The sequence below is a fragment of the Thamnophis sirtalis genome, unplaced genomic scaffold (genome assembly GCF_051295495.1).
Source record: "Thamnophis sirtalis isolate CommonGarterSnake01/CBP01778 unplaced genomic scaffold, rThaSir2_p1.2 scaffold_15, whole genome shotgun sequence".
Lineage (NCBI taxonomy): Eukaryota > Metazoa > Chordata > Lepidosauria > Squamata > Natricidae > Thamnophis > Thamnophis sirtalis.
The window spans coordinates 4,899,231-4,919,136 of record NW_028261395.1 but is presented as its reverse complement, the minus strand read 5'-3'; the positions used below and the strand labels follow the sequence as shown (position 1 = coordinate 4,919,136).

The window sequence follows — 19,906 nt, the reverse complement described above, 5'->3', positions numbered from 1 at the left end:
CTGTCTGAATCCCACCACTGGTCGTGGATCAGGGGTGGGTTTCGACCGGTTCGCACCGGTCCCTGCGATCCGGTTGGTCGCTGAACCTGGAAGTAAGTAACTTCCGGGAATGGCGAAGGCCCCCCCCCCCGTGCCCACGCGCGCCCGCACACCCGCGCCCGCTCCTTACCTGGTTTTTACGAATTCTGCGCTTCCACGCATGCGCAGAACGCATACAGCGCCTGCGCAATCCTCCAGGAGCAGCCGGAGCATCGCGCAGACGTTAGTATGCATGCGTGCGCTGCGTGCGTGCGCGAGGACACCGCGTGCGTGTGCGAGGACGCCGCCGGCCTCGTTCCAACCAAACCGGTTGGAACGGGGCGAGAAACCCACCCCTGTCGTGGATGTACTATGCTAGCACTTTACTAGCGCAGTGGTTAGGGTGCAGTACTGCAGGCCACTTCAGCTGACTGTTATCTGCAGTTCGCCGGTTCTAATCTCACCGGCTCAAGGTTGACTCAGCCTTCCATCCTTCCGAGGTGGGTAAAATGAGGACCCGGATTGTTGTTGGGGGCAATATGCTGACTCTGTAAACCGCTTAGAGAGGGCTGAAAGCCCTATGAAGCGGTATATAAGTCTAACTGCTATTGCTATTGCTATTGAAATCCTGTCTCCCATCTGCCCCACCTTTTGGGATGCATTTAAGGTAATGGCACAGCATAGGCACAGCATGGGCCAGCTCCCAGCGCAAGACTGCTGGCACAACTGCCTGGCTTTTGATGCATAGAAGTGCTTATTAAGACTTATTAAATTAAACCTTGCAAATTAGTGTTACAAGGTAGAATAGACTCCTTCCCAGAAATGGGTGTAGAAGCGGCATTAGGAGCAATATTTGGATTTCTCAATGGAAATTACACTAAAGCAGAATAAGTGGATTCTGGATCAATATTACCATATTTACAAGGCAAAGCTGTTCTGTAGATGGAATGTTATGAATGTTTTACTCGGTTCTGCTGTTGATATGATATTGAACCACAGTAATGTACTTTTTTCATTGTGGGTACAAAAGTACTCTGGGTACAAAGCTGTGACGTGCGGTGAGCTTTATGGCTGGTGAGGCAAAGCCCTGGCGCGGCTTTCCAAAAGCCACACTGAAGCCCCGCCGCTGTGTCCGCCATACAGGCAGGATGCGTCCCGCTCTATGGCGGACACAGTGCTGGGGCTTCGGCGGGGCTTTTGGAAAGGGCAGCACTCCGAACGCGGCATAAGCCATGGCCAGGGCAGAGGGGAAAGCGGCAGCAGCAGAGGAAGTGGCAGCGGCAGCTGATGAAGTTCCCACGATGCAAAGTGCCCGGCGGGACACTTTGCATCATGGGAGCCGCCAAGACCTGGGTTTGCAGCAAAGAGGCTTCCTGAAGTCTGTTCTCGAACTTCTGGGTTGCCTGTAGAGCTGTTTTTCACCCTCTGAAGGTTTCAGGAGGCTTCCCTGAAGCCTCTGGAGGGAGAAAAATGGCTCAATGTGCGTAGAGAAGCCTCAGGAGGGCAAAAAACGGCCCCACAGGCAAACCGGAAGTCTGTTCCTGAACTTCTGGGTTGCCCGTAGAGCTGTTTTTCACCCTCTGAAGGTTTCAGGAGGCTTCCCTGAAACCTTCAGAGTGACCTCTAGGCTGGAATACTGCAACGTGCTCTACATGGGGCTGCCCTTGAAAAGCATCCGGCGACTTCAGCTAGTACAGAATGCGGCCGCGCGAGTGATTGTGGGTGCACCTCGGTTCGCCCACATAACACCTATCCTCCGCGAGCTGCGCTGGCTACCTGTTGATCTCCGGGTGCGCTTCAAGGTGCTACTTACCACCTATAAAGCCCTCCATGGTAGTGGATCTGGGTACTTGAGAGACCGCCTCCTGCCAATTACCTCCTTGCGACCTATTAGATCACACAGATTAGGCCTCCTCTGAGTTCCATCTGCCAGTCAGTGTCGACTGGCAACTACGCGGAGGAGAGCCTTTTCAGTAGTAGCTCCGACCCTTTGGAACGATCTCCCCGTGGGGATTCGTACCCTCACCACCCTCCAGACCTTCCGCACAGCCCTCAAGATCTGGCTATCCCGTCAGGCCTGGGGTTAAAGATTATAATCCGTCCCCTCCCGAATGATGAATGTTGCTTTCACTTTTAATTACGTACTGTTTTTATATGTCATTGTGTGTACTCCCTTCCCTATACGTTGTAAGCCGCCCTGAGTCCCCTCAGGGAAAAGGGCGGCCTATAAATAAATTTATCTAAATCTATTTATCTATCTAAATCTCTGGAGGGAGAAAAATGGCTCAACGCGCATTGGGAAGCCTCCGGAGGGCAAAAAACGGCCCCACAGGCAAACCGGAAGTCTGTTCCTGAACTTCTGGGTTGCCCGTAGAGCTGTTTTTCACCCTCTGAAGGTTTCAGGAGGCTTCCCTGAAGCCTCTGGAGGGAGAAAAATGGCTCAACGCGCGTTGGGAAGCCTCCGGAGGGCAAAAAACGGCCAAAAATTAAGGTCAAAGTTAGCCGGCCAGCACATGCATATGCGCTGGAGCTGACAGGGCAATTCCTTGCATGCCCTAACAAATGGCTCCAATTGCCACCTGTGCCATAGGGCAACTGAAAATAAATAAATACCTACTTTTACGAGTCCTTCTGGTATCAGTCCAAGTATACGAAATGTCCCCCTTAACCCTTTCAGGGTATAGAGAGGTGAGAGGCTTAAAAATAATTTCACTCTTTCAGAGAAGTGGGGCAGGATTGCCACAGCAATGAAACCTGCAAAAAGTAAAGAAGGAAGCAATTGAAACTACAGAATTGGAGGGGGGTATTCTAATCTTTTAAAAATAGAAAATATGAAATTGGGAAACGTTTCATTATTGACTAGAATGGAGGAAATATGGGATTTGGGGAGAGTTAGAATTATAGGAGTCAGGAAGTGACACAAATGTAAAAATTAGTAAGAAAAGAGTGGACTTAATTGAATTAATGAATTCAAGAGCCGAGGTGGCGCAGTGGTTAGGGTGCAGTACTGCAGGCCACTTTAGCTGACTGTGATCTGCAGTTCAGCGGTTCAAATCTCACCGGCTCAAGGTCGACTCAGCCTTCCATCCTTCCGAGGTGGGTGAAATGAGGACCCAGACTGTGGGGGCAAGTTGCTGACTCAATTTGCTAAAAAATTTGTAAACCGCTTAGAGAGAGCTGAAAGCCCTATGAAGCGGCATATAAGTCTAATAAATAAATAAATAAATAAATAAATAAATAAATAAATAAGTGAAGATTATGAAATTGACTATTTGGGTCCTTTTAAAATTTTGTTTAGCTAGAGATTATTTTTATAATCCTGATTTATAATCTTGATAGGGATATGCTTTTGGGTTAATAATTGGATAATTATTGTAATAATGTAGAAGTATTGTACAGATAGTCCTCAACTTACAACTATTTGTTTAGTGACTGTACGGAGTTACAACAGCTCTGAAAAAAAAAAGTGATTTATGGATGTTTTTTTACATTAAAACCATCATCCCCTAAAGTCAGGTGATCAAGTTTCGGGTGTTTAGCAACTGAGATGTATTTATGTAATGTCTTTTATGTAACTGGTGGCACAGTGGTGGTATTGCAGGCAAACCCTGCCTAGAACCTGTAGTTCGATCCTGATAGGGCTCAAGTTAATTCAGCCTTCCATACTTCCCAGGTCTGTAAAATGAGGACCCAGATTGTTGGGGGCAATGAGCAAATAATGTTTCTACGTTGTAAAACACCCAGAGAGTGTTGTAAAGCATTATGCGATGATATATGAGTCTAAATCTTCTTGATATTCCTATTAAAACTGTGGGAGAAAAAAGACATAGGTATCTTATGGGCGTGACCCGTCAAAACCGTGCTTGACTAAGCCGCGCCCGATTAAACCGCGTCGCTGACGTCATCAACAGGGCGACAACAGCGAGTGCGGAGAAAGAAGGGTGCTTTAAATAGCGCTTTGAAAGCAAGCTGATTCAACTTAAGGTAAGGGTTAGTTTTAGGGTTAGGTTTAGGGTAAGGTTTAGGGTTAGGTTTAGGGTTAGGTTGAGGGTTAGGGTTAGGGTTAGGTTTAGGATTAGGTTAAGGGTTAGGGTTAGGGTTAGGTTTAGGTTTAGGTTTAGGTTTAGGTTAAGGGTTAGGATTAGGGTTAGGTTTAGGGTTAGGATTAGGGTTAGGTTTAGGGTTAGGTTAAGGGTTAGGGTTAGGTTTAGGTTTAGGGTTAGGTTAAGGGTTAGGATTAGGGTTAGGTTTAGGTGTTAATTTTAGGTTTAAGGTTTACAGCGTGCTTCTGTCTCCGTGCTGTTGTCGCCCTGTTGATGACGTCAGCGACACGGTTTAGTCAGGCACGGTTTAGTCGAGCGCGGTTTTGTGGCTCTTATGGGAGCTAACTAAAAACCGGCTGCTGTGTTACATTTGCCACAATTTGCTTCAGCAAATGTTTAGAAAACAAAGCGGCCATTTGAAGTAGATTGTCCTCATGTGGAAGCAAAGGTGCTTCATTCAGACAAAATGGTGCACCTCCATGAAATCAAGGCCCACTTGATGATGGCCTTGGTAAATTCTTGACAGACATCTCCATATAGACATTATCTGTTAAAGACTCTTAACCCAGAATAGATTTTGAACACTTTACAGCAGAGTTGTAGAATGGTGTGTGTGTGTCTGTGTGTGTGTGTGTGTGCACGTGTGTGTAAGATGATATGGACCAAAGCCAAGAAAAATACACAGTCATTTTGTTTTAATTGCTCAACCCAGTTGGAAAAAGGAGTGCTGGGTCCTTGGTTGATAGACAGAGAAAAACAGTTTTATTATAAAATGATGCCAAGACTACATTCTTACCTATTGATATTCCTTGGGAATGGCCAACATAATATAAAGAGTCTTGTTTTGTTTCCTGTAAGATGAAGTTTATTGTTGCTGGGACGTCATAAATTCCCATTTCATGAAAACTGTAACACGAAAATACATACAAATCAACCTGTAATAATACTCACCTAGGTTATCATCTTTGGATAACGGGATCGAAGCACTAATGCTAATGCTATTGCTATTGCTATTGCTAATAGTAATACTAATAGTAATACTAATAGTAATACTAATAGTAATACTGTACTGTACTTTACTGTACTATATTGTACTATACAATAAAATACAACACAATAGCAGAGTTGGAAGGGACATTGGAGGTCTTCTAGTCCAACCCCCTGCCTAGGCAGGAAACCCTGTAGCATTCCAGACAAATGGCTATCCAACATCTTCTTAAAGACTTCCAGTGTTGGGGCATTCACAACTTCTACAGGCAAGCTGTTCCACTGATTAATTGTTCTAACTGTCAGGAAATTTCTCCTCAGTTCTAAGTTGTTTCTCTCCTTGATTAGTTTCCACCCATTGCTTCTTGTTCTACACTCAGGTGCCTTGGAGAGTGGTTTGACTCCCTCTTCTTTGTGGCAACCCCTGAGATATTGGAAGACTGCTATCATGTCTCCCCTAGTCCTTCTTTTCATTAAACTAGACATACCCAGTTCCTGCAACCGTTCCTCATATGTTTTAGCCTCCAGTCCCCTAATCATCTTTGTTGCTCTTCTCTGCACTCTTTCTAGAGTCTCCACATCTTTTCTACATCGTGGCAACCAAAACTGAATGTAGTATTCCAAGTGTGGCCTTACCAAGGCATTATAAAGTAGTATTAATACTTCATGTGATCTTGATTCGATCTCTCTGTTTATATAGCCTAGAACTGTGTTGGCCTTTTTGGCAGCTGCTGCACATGGCTGGCTCATATTTAAACGGTTGTCCACTAGAACTCCAAGATCCCTCTCACAGTTACTACTATTGAGCAAGGTACCACCTATACTGTACCTGTGCATTTCATTTTTCTTGCCTAAATGTAGAACCTGACTCTTTTCACCATTGAATTTCATTTTATTAGATAGTGCCCAATGTTCAAGTTTGTCAAGATCCTTCTGTATCTTAAGCCTGCCTTCTGGAGTGTTGGCTATTCCTGCCAGCTTGGTGTCATCTGCAAATTTGATGAGTTCCCCATTTATCCCCTCATCCAAATCATTGATGAAGATGTTGAAGAGTAGTGGGCCTAAAACAGAGCCTTGGGGTCCTCCACTGCATACTTCCCTCCATGTAAATGCAGTTCCATTGAGGACTACACGTTGAGTGCGGTTGGTCAGCCAGTTACAAATCCATCTGGTGGTGATGCTGTCCAGCCCACATTCTTCTACTTTATCTAGTAGTAGGTTATGGCCTACCTTATCAAACACCTTACTAAAGTCCAAGTAAACTATATCGACAGCATTCCTCTGGTCCACTAATTTTGTCACTTTGTCAAAGAATGCAATAAGATTAGTCTGTTATGATCTGTTTTTGACAAACTCATGTTGGCTTTTGGCTATTACTTTGTTTACTTCTAGGGGTTTGCTAATTCATTGTTTGATTATCTTTTCCAGAATCTTCTCTGATATTGAGGTCAGGCTGATAGGTCTGTAGTTTCCTGGATCTATTTTTTCCCCTTTTTTGAAGATGGGAACCACATCAGTTCTTTTCCAGTCCTCTGGCAGTTTTCCAGTGCTCCAGGATCTCTGAAAGATATTGTTCAGTGATTCTGAGATCTCATCTGCCAGTTCCTTCAGAACTCTGGGGTGTAATCCATCCGGTCCTGGTGATTTGAACTCGTCTAGGGTAGACAGGTGCTCACTTATCATTTTCTTCCCTATTTCAACTTGTGTTCCTAATCTGATTTTTGTGTTGCTGTTTTTGGTAGGTTGGACTGTTTTATCCCTTTGTGTAAAGACAGATGCAAAAAAATGAGTTAAATAGTTCTGTTTCTCCCTGTTGCTTGTCATCTTCTTGCCACTTTCTCCCAGCAACGGACCAATTGTTTCCTTAAGTTTTTTTTCTTATTTTTAACATGTTTTAAGAAAATTTTTTTTGTTATTTTTTATTTGTGTGGCCAGCCTTTCTTCATTGTGAGCCTTAGCTTTCCTTACTTCATCTTTACAGGCTCAGGCTCCTTGCTGATATTCTGCCTTAGTTATGTCCCCCCCTTTCCACTTTTTATACTTATCTTTTTTGTCTTTCAATTTGTCAGATAGTTCTTTATGCAGCCATGCTGGTTTCTTTTGGGAGCTGTTATTTTTCTTCTTCATTGGTATTGTGCTAGACTGGGCTTTTGTAATCTCATTTTTCAAAATTTCCCAAGCTTCTTGAGTTGTTTTCCCCTTGTGGATTCTCATCCATGTAATTCTTCCCAAGCTCTCTCTAAGTTTATTGAAATTAGCTCTCTTAAAGTCCAAGACTCTAGTTTCACTTTGTTCTACTACTTGTGTTTGCATAATGTTGAATTCCAGTATTGCATGGTCACTTGCCCCCAGGGTTCCTGTGGCTTCTATAACACCTTCTATCATTTCCTCTCTGTTGGTGAGAATTAAGTCCAATATGGCTGATCCCCTTGTTCCCTTCTCCACTTTTTGGGAAACAAAGTTGTCTGCGAGGTTTGTTAGGAACCTGTTGGATCTTCCACTTGGTGCAGAGTTTGTTTCCCAGTTGATGTCAGGGTAGTTAAAATCCCCCATTCCTACATACCTTAGTTAACTGACTAGCAAAAAGTTCATCTACCGCCTCTGCTTGGTTGGATGGCCTGTAGTATAGACCTATGGCAATGTCATTTCCCCCATCCCAACATTTAATATTGACCCAAATGCATTCAAGATAGTTCTCATCATTGTTGTGCTCTATTTCTGTAGAGATGTAGTTATATCTCATATATAGTGCAAAATTCATATTTTCGCCAAGAAAACCAAAAGGGTTTTTAATTTTTTAAAAACAAAATGTGTAAACAACACTTTTTACAAAGTGTAAACAACACTTTGTTTAAAAAAAATAAAAACCTTTTTGCACTGAAAAACCGGTTCATATATTTCAATACTGTTATTTTTGTGGCTGCTGCTAACCTATTTTCTATTTTTATGTATTTTTCTTTGTAATGTTGCTTTTGGTTTATTGTATCCGTTTTAACTTAGGTTATATTATAGAAAAATATTTATTCATTAATTTACATAAATCCTACAACAACCTTTCTTAACAAATTGCAAGACTTGCAACAAACATTTTTACTATCTATTCTCCTTGGAAGGTACCTGAATTCCCAGAATTCCTGCTGGTCAATTGAAAACTCCTTGTGTCTTCTAGACCAAGTGGTCCCTCTAAGGTTTATTATCCAGACATCATAGCCAGCATCTGCTAGGAAAAATCCCAGGCTGTTGCTAGGAAGATTTGCAATCCAACATCTGCCATCAGCCAGAAAACCATGTACCAATAAAACGATTGGTCTGGGCCCTGCAAAGGAATCCAAGAATACATGATTTATTGTATGTAATCTCCAGAAATGAGTAACTACACTTTGTCTTGTTAAGAACCCTTTAGAGCAGCACAGTTACATTAGGATTGTGTAGAGGTCTGGATTGAAATGACAAAATATAATTTTTACTCATGAACCCTTTGTCGAAGGCACTCCATACCAAATGCTTCTCTTCCTAGGATTATGAGGACACAGATTGTTGGGGGCAATATGCTGACTCTGTAAACCACTTAGAGAGGAGTGTAAAGCATTGTAAAGCATTGTGAAGTGTCTAAGTGCTAGTGCTATTATGGGCCATCTGCAATGGCAGCCACAGTATCTCAGGAACAGATGTGGTGGGATTCAAAAAAGTTTACAACCAGTTCTGTGGGCATGGCTTGGTGGGTGTGACAGGGGAAGTATACTGTAAAATCTCCATTCCCTCCTGATCAACTCGGACTTGAGAGGCAGAGAATAGATGGGGCAGGGTGAGTTTGAGGTGGTATTTACCGGTTCTCTAAATTACTCAAAATTTCCATTACTGGTTCTCCAGAACTGGTCAGAACCTGGTGAATACCACCACTGGAACAGATGTAGTTGCTGTGTATCCCCCCCCCCCTTTTGTATGCATAGCTGTTGTGACTCAGCAGAAGTTTGCTGTGAATTGAGTCGGGATGCGGGAATAACAATGCAGCTGGGGCTAGTTAGTGTGGTCTTCTGGAGATAAAAGGACGGATGGTGCCACACCCTGGTTGCAGAAGTCAACGTTCGTCCTTCGTTCGTGGTTCGTCGTTCATCGGTCGTGGTTTTTTTGTGAGAGGCACTTGGATAAGTGATTTGCTTTCTGTAACCCTGATTCAAAGAGACACTTGGAGAAGTGATTTGCTTTCTTTCTGTAAACCTGGTTTTGCTGTAAGAGCTCTTTGTTTTTGTATTCTGCTGCGTAACCTTTTTGCCAGAGGCTTTATTTATATTATTTTGGGCTCTCAGCCAGCTTCTTTCGGAGATTTTGAGATATCCCCGAGATCAGCAAGACGTAATCTTCCTATTCACCATCTCTTTGGGATGATTTAGGTCCATTGGGAGTCCCCCAGTAATAAAAGTGTTGACTGCGATCTCAGAGCTTTGAGATCGCACGTCATCTCGTCACAGCTTCGGGCTTGCCCACCACATTTGATTTTTCTACCAATGTGAAGTAGAACCAGGAAGATGCTCAAGTCACGGACCAGCTATTCAGGATGATACTGACCCCACCAAAACTAAGTGCCACGATTAAAGTTAATGTGTAGGCACCATGTAGCAATTCTCATTGGTAGGTAGGGTCTACTCTAAGCTGCCCCATCTAGACTCCCACAACTTCCAGGAAACAATTTAAAATTTCACTAACTCTCACCCTGGGATAATAATGTACAGTTGTACATCATCATCAGAGTGAAACTGTCACCCCAAACTGACAATTAACTCCCAGAAAACTACGTACCAATAAAACAATTGGTCTAGGCCCTGCAAAGGAATTCAAGAATACATGATTTATTGTATGTTATCTGTTCTGATCCCCACCTTGCCCGTTCAGAAACTACAGCAACCCACAGCTTGCAAAGGAATGTCTTTATCAGTCCCGGCTCTTGCTGGCTGCGAGCCCAAAATAAACACAGATAAATTCTCTGGCAAAAGTAAACTACAGCAAAACAGGTTTATATAAATCAAATCACTTATCCAAGTGCTTCTTCTCGATGATTGCAAACAAACAGAGAATGGCTAGAACAGGAACGGAACGGGATGGAAGGAACGAACAAACATTGACTTCTGCAACTAGGGCGTGGCACCATCAGTCATTTATCCACAGGAGGAGATCCTAATGAGCCACTGCTGCTCGTTATCCTCTCCTGTGAGTCGGTCAGCCCTGCATCCTGAAACAACTCACAGGAGGTTTCTGCTGAGTCACAACAGTTATCTATAAGTATAATGCTCCTTCAGAAATGAGTAACTACAATTCGTCTTGTTTAGTCCCCTTTACAGTGTTTTGTGAAGTAGAACCAGAAAGATGCTCAAGTCACGGACCAGTTATTCAGGATATACCTGATGCCAACAAGACTAAGTGCCAGAATTAAAGTTAATGTGTAGATACCAGGTAACAATTCTGATTACTCAAACTGCCCCATCTGGACTCCCACAACCTCCAGGAACCAATTTAAAATTTCACTAACTCTCACCCTGGGATAATAATGTACAGTTGTAAATCATCAACTGTCACCCCAAACTGACAATTACTCCCAGTTTCAAAATGGGATTAAGTAATATAAGCGAGAAGTAATACCTTGCAATATTCCAAACTGGAGCAACAAATTGATCATCAGTTGGAAATATACAAGTAAGAATGAATTTATTTATGAATGACCATGAAGTACTACTTACTACTCCCAGAGCTTGACCCTAGTTTAGAAACATACCATGTGTGATTGTGTTCAATGTTACCAAGGAGACTAAGGATCAGGACAGATGCACTACCCCTGTCTCCATTCATTTGAATGATCAATGCAGTTTCTGTCCCATGACCCAGATTAAAAGTAATGAAGACTTCAACTAGGATCATGTGCAATGGACTCCTTGTTGTTAGTTGCGAAGTCGTATCCGACGCACCACAACCCCATGGACAATGTTCCCCCAAGCCTTCCTGTGCTCTACCATCCCCTGGAGTCCATTTAAACTGCTTCAGTGACTCCATCCAGCCACCTCATTCTCTGTTGTTCCCTTCTTTTTTGGACTCCTTATCACTTTCTTAATTATGATTCCTAAAATTGGAGGGTAGGCGGAGATTAAGTGATAGTTCTCAAGTAGAGATGGCTTAAGGAATATCTCCTTTAAAAGAGAGACCATCGAACCTTTTCCAAGTCAAGTGGAAAAACTCTCTCCCTCAGAGAAACCTTAACTATCTCCTGAATCCAGCCACCCATGCTCCACCAGTTACCTTCAGGAGCCACAAAAGGGCATGGACCCAGCCCACAGAGGCGGAGTTGATGCTACTGAGAAACCCTTCATTTATTTGGTTTCACAAGTTCAAAGGACTGTCAGACTGAACCGCCCATCATAATACATCACGCTGCACAATTATTTGTAGAAAGATAATAGAATACTCATGCCAAATATCTCTGGCTTTAAAAAAAAAACACAGCAGAAGCTTCCAGTCAAAGCTGAAAACAGCAACTGTACAGGAAGTACAAACAGTTTTGTACTCCCCTTCCCAAGAATGCATAGTGAGATTTCCATGACGACTTGAATGACTATATATGAAGTATGTAAGCAATTCATATCTGGAAATATCATATTGCAGACCTACCTTCCTTATGCGGACAGTGTTTCCCGTAAGGAATTCTGTTTAACTGAAGGTAATAACCATCATCAGTCAGAACTTCATACTGTTCACTGGGATATCCCCAATATTGGCTGATTTCAGGCTGCAAAAGAAATAGTAAATTCTTGCTCAACATCTAAGTTGTATATCTACGGGGTCTATAATCTGTTCAGTAGCTTGAATATATTTCTATTTTATATACCTTTGTGGCTTCATCTTCAGATATAGTGACTTAGCAGTTCTGGAAAAACGAATCCTGATGGTGAATGCAATAATGAATTATACCTAAAAAAAAAAAATCTAGCTAGACACCCTTGACTGAGCTTGGTTCATATACCCTCCCTTGCAGAGGTGGGTTCCTACCAGTTTGCACCTATTCGGTAGAACCGGTTCGTCAAATCTACCGAACCGGTTAGAAGAGGTTCCACCAGTGGACCTGGAAAGCAGGCCACACCTACAGAAGAGGTTCCAAATTTTTTTGAAACCCACCACTGGTCCTTGGATATGATTTCTCTACACTATCATGCTCATATTTATAAAGCTCAGTGCCTCTGGGAAAGGTAAGGATGACTACTGCGTTTGTGGTGCAATCAGAACATTGCGGGTGTTGAAGTTGTTTTAACGCAAACCAAAGATGCCTTTTAAAAAACAACTTTACATCCTATTCTTATGCATGCCAGTGTTGTGTGTGAGGTCATTTAAGGTGGTTCTGACAAGTGTCGTCAGCATCTTCATATCCGGTCACATGGGCGGCAAGCCACTCCCATCTGGTCACATGGGTGGCAAGCCACTCCCACAAAGGAGGCCACACCCACAGAGTAGGTTCGAACAATTTTTGAAACCCACCACTGCTCCCTTGACAAGAAAACTCTTTGAGTTTTGAAAGCCATGTCTTCATAACTGCTCAGTTAAAGTGTTGTGATGCCCCCTACCTGAAGTAGCCTTTGGGGATTCCTAGAAATTGCAGGTGGTATACAATGTGTTAGCAATCCCACCTGCATGGAAAGTGTTTTAAAATTACAATGTTAATCTCTGAAAGTCTTCGGGAATCTTTTAAAATAGGCATTAGAGTATTTGCAGAGCGGCCCCACCAATGTAGAGTTATTCGTAAGCCAAAATTGTTGCATTGGTTGCGAATAGGCTCCTGAATCGAGTTCAAATTGCTTTACATCCCTTCAAAGGGATTGCCCAAAGACACTGTTGCCTACTCTTTGCCCAAACTGAATCTACTCCTCTGGTTCAGTTGGGGGGGGGAGGGATTCTGTCTCCACATCAGGTTAAGCTATGCACAAATTTAGCATATTTAAGTATTTACCTTTATTGCCTTGGAGGTCAATGAAGGTTGAGTTCAATTTTTCAAGGTAGCCATTCCTTGTTAAAAAAAACCTGGGCTGATAGTGTGCTGTAGTGGGAAAATCTTTGTCATGGTGGTAGTGGTATGGAGGAGGAGGAAAGATGGGGCAGTGGGAGATGAGTCAACCGACTTGTTTCATGTCAACAACTTACAATTGTCATGAATCCTTGAGGATTCAAATGCCTTCTGCGGAAAGATTCTTCTGAATTTGTAGTCTGCTGGATTAAGCATGCCATTGCCAGAAACAGCCACATCCCACCTGCGTGGAAAGTGTTTTAAAATTACAACGTTAAGGTCTGAAAGTCTTCGGGAATCTTTTTAAATAGGCATTAGAATACATTCACCTGGCTGTATTGAGTTACCATATATACTCGAGTATAGGCCGACCCGAATATAAGCCGAGGCACCTAATTTTACCACAAGAAACTGGAAAAGTTATTGACTCGAGTATAAGCCTAGGGTGGGAAATTCAGCAGCTACCGATAAATTTCAAAAATAAAAATAGATACCAATAATGCCATTGCCCATTGAATAACATATACAGCCTGCCTGTGCCCATTAAATATACAGTAGCCATTGTAAAAATTTGCTCTGCATAACAAATTATTATCACACAATATCGGTGTATTCAATGAAATACTTCACTCACCTCATGATGCTGATGTCCCGCTGTGATGATGATGTCCCGCCTCCTATGACACACGGCACAGTGATTCCTATCATTGGATCACTGTACCAGAGGAGGTGGGACATCGCTATGTGGCTGCTTGCCATAACAAGGAGGAGGTGGGACATCGTTGCAGAGCGGCAGGAGGGGGAGGAAGGGGAATCGTAAGATAGCCCTGCATTACATTAGAACGTGAGGAGGGGGGATGGTGCGGTGCACGCTGCGCGGCAAACTAACACAGAGGGAGGGAAAACTCAGGGGCGCTGGGCCATTCACGAGCGTCACCCAGCGGCATGGCCCCGCCCCTTTTTCTCCTCCATTTCGGGCAAATTTTTCACTGACTCGAGTATAAGCCGAGGCGGCTTTTTTCAGCTCAAAAAGTGGGCTGAAAAACTAGGCTTATACTTGAGTATATACAGTAATAGCAAAAACAATTTGGCTGATTCAGATTCAGATTCAGATTTAATTTATTTGTATGCCGCCCTTCTCCGGGAGGGACTCAGGGCGGCGAACAACTCAAAAGGGGAAAGGGGATACAAACACAATACATATCATTAAAATACACAAGAGTCATACAGCCATACAAGTCGAGAGGGGAGGGGCTGCCTTGGCACATCCTACATTTTATGCTTTTCAGAACTATTCTAGAATACTCACTACAATAGCAATAATAAAAATAGATTTTTTTAAAGAAATATATATATATATATATATATATATATATATATATGTATGTATGTATGTATGTATGTATGTATGTAGGTAGGTAGGTAGGTAGGTAGGTAGGTAGGTAGGTAGGTAGGTAGGTAGGTAGGTAGGTAGGTAGGTAGGTAGATAGATAGATAGATAGATAGATAGAGATAGATAGATAGATAGATAGATAGATAGATAGATAGATAGATAGAGATAGATAGAGATAGAGATAGAGATAGAGATAGAGATAGATATAGATATAGATATAGATATAGATATAGATATAGATATAGATATAGATATAGATATAGATATAGATATAGATATAGATATAGATATAGATATATAGATATATATTTACAGTCCAAATATAATTTAGAGGTATTTTACAAAAGATCATTAAAATAAATGGGGAAAAAGCCAAAGACAAAACCTTGGTTTTGATACTTTCAAATTCTTGAATACACCAGAAAGTGGAAAAGAACAAAAAACACCCCAAAACATTTTCCATTACACTGGAAAAGAGGAAAAGCATATTTTGACTGTCCTAGCTTTCGGAAGTATTGGTTGGAATACTTGGAAGTATTAATTATCATTCTGAAGCCGGACCTATGAATGACTCATATTCCATGATCCCCAGCCAGCATTATTAATCAGTCCTGTCCTTATAATAAAAATAACTTAAATATGATTGTGCTTACCTCTTAATTTATTACTCCGGAGAGCTTGAGTACCGAACAGATGCTGCATAAGGTTTAACCAGATGTACCTAAGGACAAGGAAGGCAGGGAATCTGTGCTGTTTTAAACGATGATGTAAGAACCAATTTGCTTAGACATTCCGCATGTCCTCAGGTAAATGTGCACCAAGTTTAATTTCTGAAATGTTATGTTTTGCCTGACTCAGCTTTAAATTAATGTAAATAATAGACGTGTTCTGAGATCACAGAGTTTTCTTATCTAAGAAGCTTCTTCAGCTCTTCAGAGAGAAACCAGACAGCCCAGTTGGCTCTTGAAAAAGCACTTTTTGGGGACATCTGTATACAGTATGTAGTCTCCGAATGCAATTCAAGGTGTTGGTTATCATCTTTAAAGCCCTACATGGCTTAGGGTCAGAGTACCTTCGAGACCGCCTGCTGCCACATACCTCCCAGTGGCCAGTAAGATCCCACAGATTGGGCCTCCTTCAGATGCCGTCAGCCAGACAGTGTCGGCTGGCGGGCCCTTGGAGGAGAGCCTTCTCTGTGGCTGCTCCGAATCTTTGGAATCAGCTACCCCCAGAGATCCGTACCATACCCACTCTCATGGCCTTCAGGAAAGCTGTAAAAACTTGGCTGTTCCGGCAGGCCTGGGGCTGTTGACCTCACTGTTGAGGTCCAGCCCCGATTAGAATGAATGTATGAGGGTGTTGTTGTTTTTAAACTGTTTCTTTTCTCGTTATGTGTTTTTTTCCCCTCTTATTTTTTGTAAGCCGCCCGGAGTCCTTCGGGATTGGGCGGCATATAAATATATTTAATAAATAAATAAATAATAAATAAAAGTCCAACTAGCATCAATGCTTAGAATAAACTTGATCACCTAAAGTCTGTTTTGGGAATTAGCATAAAATTGTCTCGGGGGGGAAAAAGAAAAACAGGATCCAGGAAGACACAGCCTAATGGACAGTTGATTCTGAGGCTGCTCATTATGCATTATTATAGCAATAGCAGCTAGACTTATATACCGCTTCATAGGCCTTTCAGGCCTCTCTAAGCGGTTTACAGAGAGTCAGCATATTGCCCCCAACAATCTGGGTCCTCATTTTACCCACCTCGGAAGGATGGAAGGCTGAGTCAACCCTGAGCCGGTGAGATTTGAACCGCTGAACTGCTGATCTAGCAGTAGCCTGCAGTGCTGCATTTAACCACTGCGCCACCTTGTTCAGCAGTTTCAGCAGTTTCAGCAGTTTGGCTGTTCAAATCCCACCAGGCTCAAGGTTGACTCAACCTTCCATCCTTCCGAGGTGGGTAAAATGAGGACCCGGATTGTTGTTGGGGGCGACATGCTGACTCTGTAAACCGCTTAGAGAGGGCTGAAAGCCCTAGGAAGTGGTATATAAGCCTAACTATTGCAACCCTGCCATGCCAGAGGAATTATTTAATGATTGTTAAATGATTGAGAATTTGTAATGATTGTGAAGAGCAGAAATAAGGAATCCAAATTTGGATTGTCTGGACAGGAATAAGCAACTTGCTTGATATTTCCCCACAATGCCTAGAATTTTTTTTTTTTGCTGAACTAGAACAGAAAAGATGATGGTTTCAGAATTGCCTATAGTTAAAAGGTAGGGTAGGTGGAGAAAATTACTTTTTATTTGTAACTTTAAAACGGTGAAAAGTTCCTATATTAGCTAAAGCTCCACGTGCTGAAAATTGGAAAGTACTTCTTTATTATTATTATTATCTTGTGGTCTTTTTTCTTTTCCTTTTTGTCCCCACTTTTCTGCATCTTCTGAAGAGTATCCAGAAGCTTCATTTGGTCCAAAATCCAGTAGTCTCGCAGTTTTACATAAATCAAAATTTTCACATTTGTCCTTTCTTTTGCTAGAGCCACAACGCCTACCAATTTGGGTGCAATTTAAGGGGCTGTTTTTCACCTTTAAAACCTTACATGGCTATATAGCCGAGATGGCGCAGTGGTTAGAGTGCTGTACTGCAGGCTATTTCAGCTGATTGCAGTTCTGCAGTTCGGCTGTTCAAATCTCACCGGCTCAGGATTGACTCAGCCTTCCATCCTTCCGAGGTGGGTAAAATGAGGACCCGGATTGTTGTTGTTGTTGGCCACAAAGGAGGCCATACCCACAGAGTAGGTTCCAAAAAAATTGGAAACCCATCACTGTATAGCACTGTTGGTATAAATGAGTACTGAAGCTTCCTCTCTCTGTTTGCTTTTTCCTTATTATTACCGGTTGTTATTGAATAATTTATATATATATATAGAGAGAGAGATTATTTAAATTGCTTATACTGCTTTAGGACAACTGTTTGTGGATTAATATAGATAGAACAAGCTAAGTTAAGGAATTATTTAAAAATCTTTTTTTCTTTTAGACTAGTTAACTAACTAAAAAAACAACTTAACAGCAAAGCATATATATTATATTATCAGAACTACTACTTTTCATTAGCATTGTAGCCCCTCAGATAGCACAATATTGCCGTGCATTAAATAAATAAAGATCTCACTCAGACTATCTATGTAGAAGAAAAATATAAGTAACATATTGAATCTAGGAATTTGTGCTATTATATTATTTAGAACCAAGCTGAACAAATTTGCTTAGACATTTTGAATATCCTCAAGGAAATCTGCACTTAAATTTAATTCCTCAAATTATGCAGCTGACTCCAGAAAGCAAAAGATAGGATCTAGGAATACAAAATATGCTGCACAATCGCCGGTGGATGCTCATTATTTATCGGAAGAAAAGCATTTGGCCGTGAAACAGCTCTGTCAAGAAATGACCCTTGTTTATGGAATCTATAACTTTCCAAAATTGACATTCTAATTGCCTTTCATTTTTACTCTGAAATAAAAAAAAGTGATTCAGTCCTAAATTTACACATGCTTGCACCCAATGTAATGAAAGATTAATTGTCCTTGTAAAGATTCCCAATTGTCAAGAAGTAGTTAATATGTAATTTCCAGAAGTGATTAACAAAGCATGTGAAAACAATGTCCTTTTGAAGATTGCTGTGGCACACTAAGTTCGTGGCACGACAAAACCGCGAAGCCCTTATCCGTGGAGACATAAGCGCGTCGCTAAAGCCGCGACGTCATCACCGCACGTCATCACCGCGTGGCAACAGAAGGGCGCTTTAAAATGGCGCCGTGGCAGAAATCCGATTTCAATTAAGGTAAGAGTTAGGATTAGGTTTAGGGGTTTGTTTTAGGGTTTGTTTTAGGGTTAGGTTTAGGGTTAGATTTTAGGGTTAGGTTTAGGGTTAGGTTTAGGGTTAGGTTTAGGGTTAGGTTTAGGGTTAGGTTTAGGGTACTGAGTGCTTGGAAATGCACGGATTTGCCCTCCGCGATTATGTCATCGCGGTAGGGTCGTGTTTTTCCTTAGCGCTTCGAACGGCGCGAATTAGTCTTCGCGCTTATGTCTCCGCGGATAAGGGCTTCGCGGATTTGTGGTGGAACCCACTAAGTTCTCTCAGCTTCTAGAGTTCCAAACCCACTACAGGCTACAGTTTGGTTTCCTGTAAGGAGTCTCTGTTTGGAACTCTTGAGAGTAATTCCAGGTCCTCCAATTTATCTGGAGATAAATTCCAAGAGGTCAATCCATTCATCTGCTTCTTATTCTGCAAGGGTCTACTTAAACTAGAGCTCTATTTATTCCACCATTGCTTCCTCAGAAGTTCACAGCAGAAGTGAGTTGCTCCAGGTTTGGCCCGATTCGGCTGAACCAGTAGTGGAATTTAGGCCTGGGTCACAGAACTGGCAGCAACCCAGGCTGGCCACGCCCCTGAACTAGTTCCCTTGTTGCTGCTGCCGGCATGTTGTTCAGTAGTGCGTGCATGTGTGCAATTCACTGTAATTGGCATGCACGAGGAACAATTTACATTGATTTGTGCACACACGTGCAACACACACGAAGCAACCAGTAGTAAAGCCGGGAGCAAACCACCTCTTGTTCACAGCATATTATTTTGCAATGAATACATAAGCCAAGGTGGAAATTGAGAAAATGTTCTTGATTCCTAATGTAGCCATACTTGTTGATAGCATCTTAGTGGCAAACAATTCTCCTGAGAAGTTAAAGGGGCAAGGAAGAATCACAGAATCAGCTGAAATCCCAAAGAAGTCCTGAATGACCATCACTGTAGATGTTTCTCAACCAAGAATAGGAAAATGAATAAATAATAAACTAATTCGTTAATAACGAATGGCTATGTGAATGGGGGAAGAAAAAAGATTTCAGGCGTGCATAGGAAGAAGTCACAGTACATTATCCACTGTTGCTGGGAAATTTGAAGAATTATTTACATTTCTTGCAAAAAAACCAACTTTGGGGAAATGTGAAAAGTCAGCCATTCTGAAGAATGATTTTATTTGCCCCACAGAGGCATAAACCCAGGAAACCTAAAGCAGAAAATTCTAAATTAAAACATTAAAACATGCCAAAATCACCCAGAATCATAAAGATGGAACAGGTGTGTCAAGAGTAGTAAGTTGGAACTACTACTACTCCTCTACCTCCAACAATGTGCTATCAATGAAAGCACTAATAATCTGGTATTTTACAGGTGAGAGAACTACTTTTCAGAAGTAACATAGAAGGCTGTATTTCTAATCTAAAAGTATAATAACAAGGCATCTCTTTTCATTTAAAATGCACTATCCTATTCTTAAGTGGAAGTAACACTGATGAAGCTGACAAAGTAAAGTGTTTACTTAGTTAAAGGGACTTTTCTGCAGACTATCTAGGGCTAGGCTC

At 42.0% G+C, this 19,906-nt stretch overlaps 1 protein-coding gene across 1 annotated transcript in view; it reads right to left on the bottom strand.

Annotated features, from left to right (window-relative positions):
• Positions 1–13,325, bottom strand: part of LOC148042446 (putative lysosomal acid lipase/cholesteryl ester hydrolase) — a 22,607-nt gene extending 9,282 nt beyond the window's left edge. The window contains exons 1-5 of the mRNA XM_087702393.1: positions 13,224–13,325; positions 11,703–11,820; positions 8,166–8,364; positions 4,858–4,967; positions 2,636–2,772 (exon numbers count right to left, since the gene is read on the bottom strand). Coding sequence (XP_087558519.1) covers positions 2,636–2,772; positions 4,858–4,967; positions 8,166–8,364; positions 11,703–11,820; positions 13,224–13,325 — 666 coding nt within the window. The remainder of the gene's footprint in view (positions 1–2,635; positions 2,773–4,857; positions 4,968–8,165; positions 8,365–11,702; positions 11,821–13,223) is intronic.
• Positions 13,326–19,906: the final 6,581 nt, after the last annotated feature.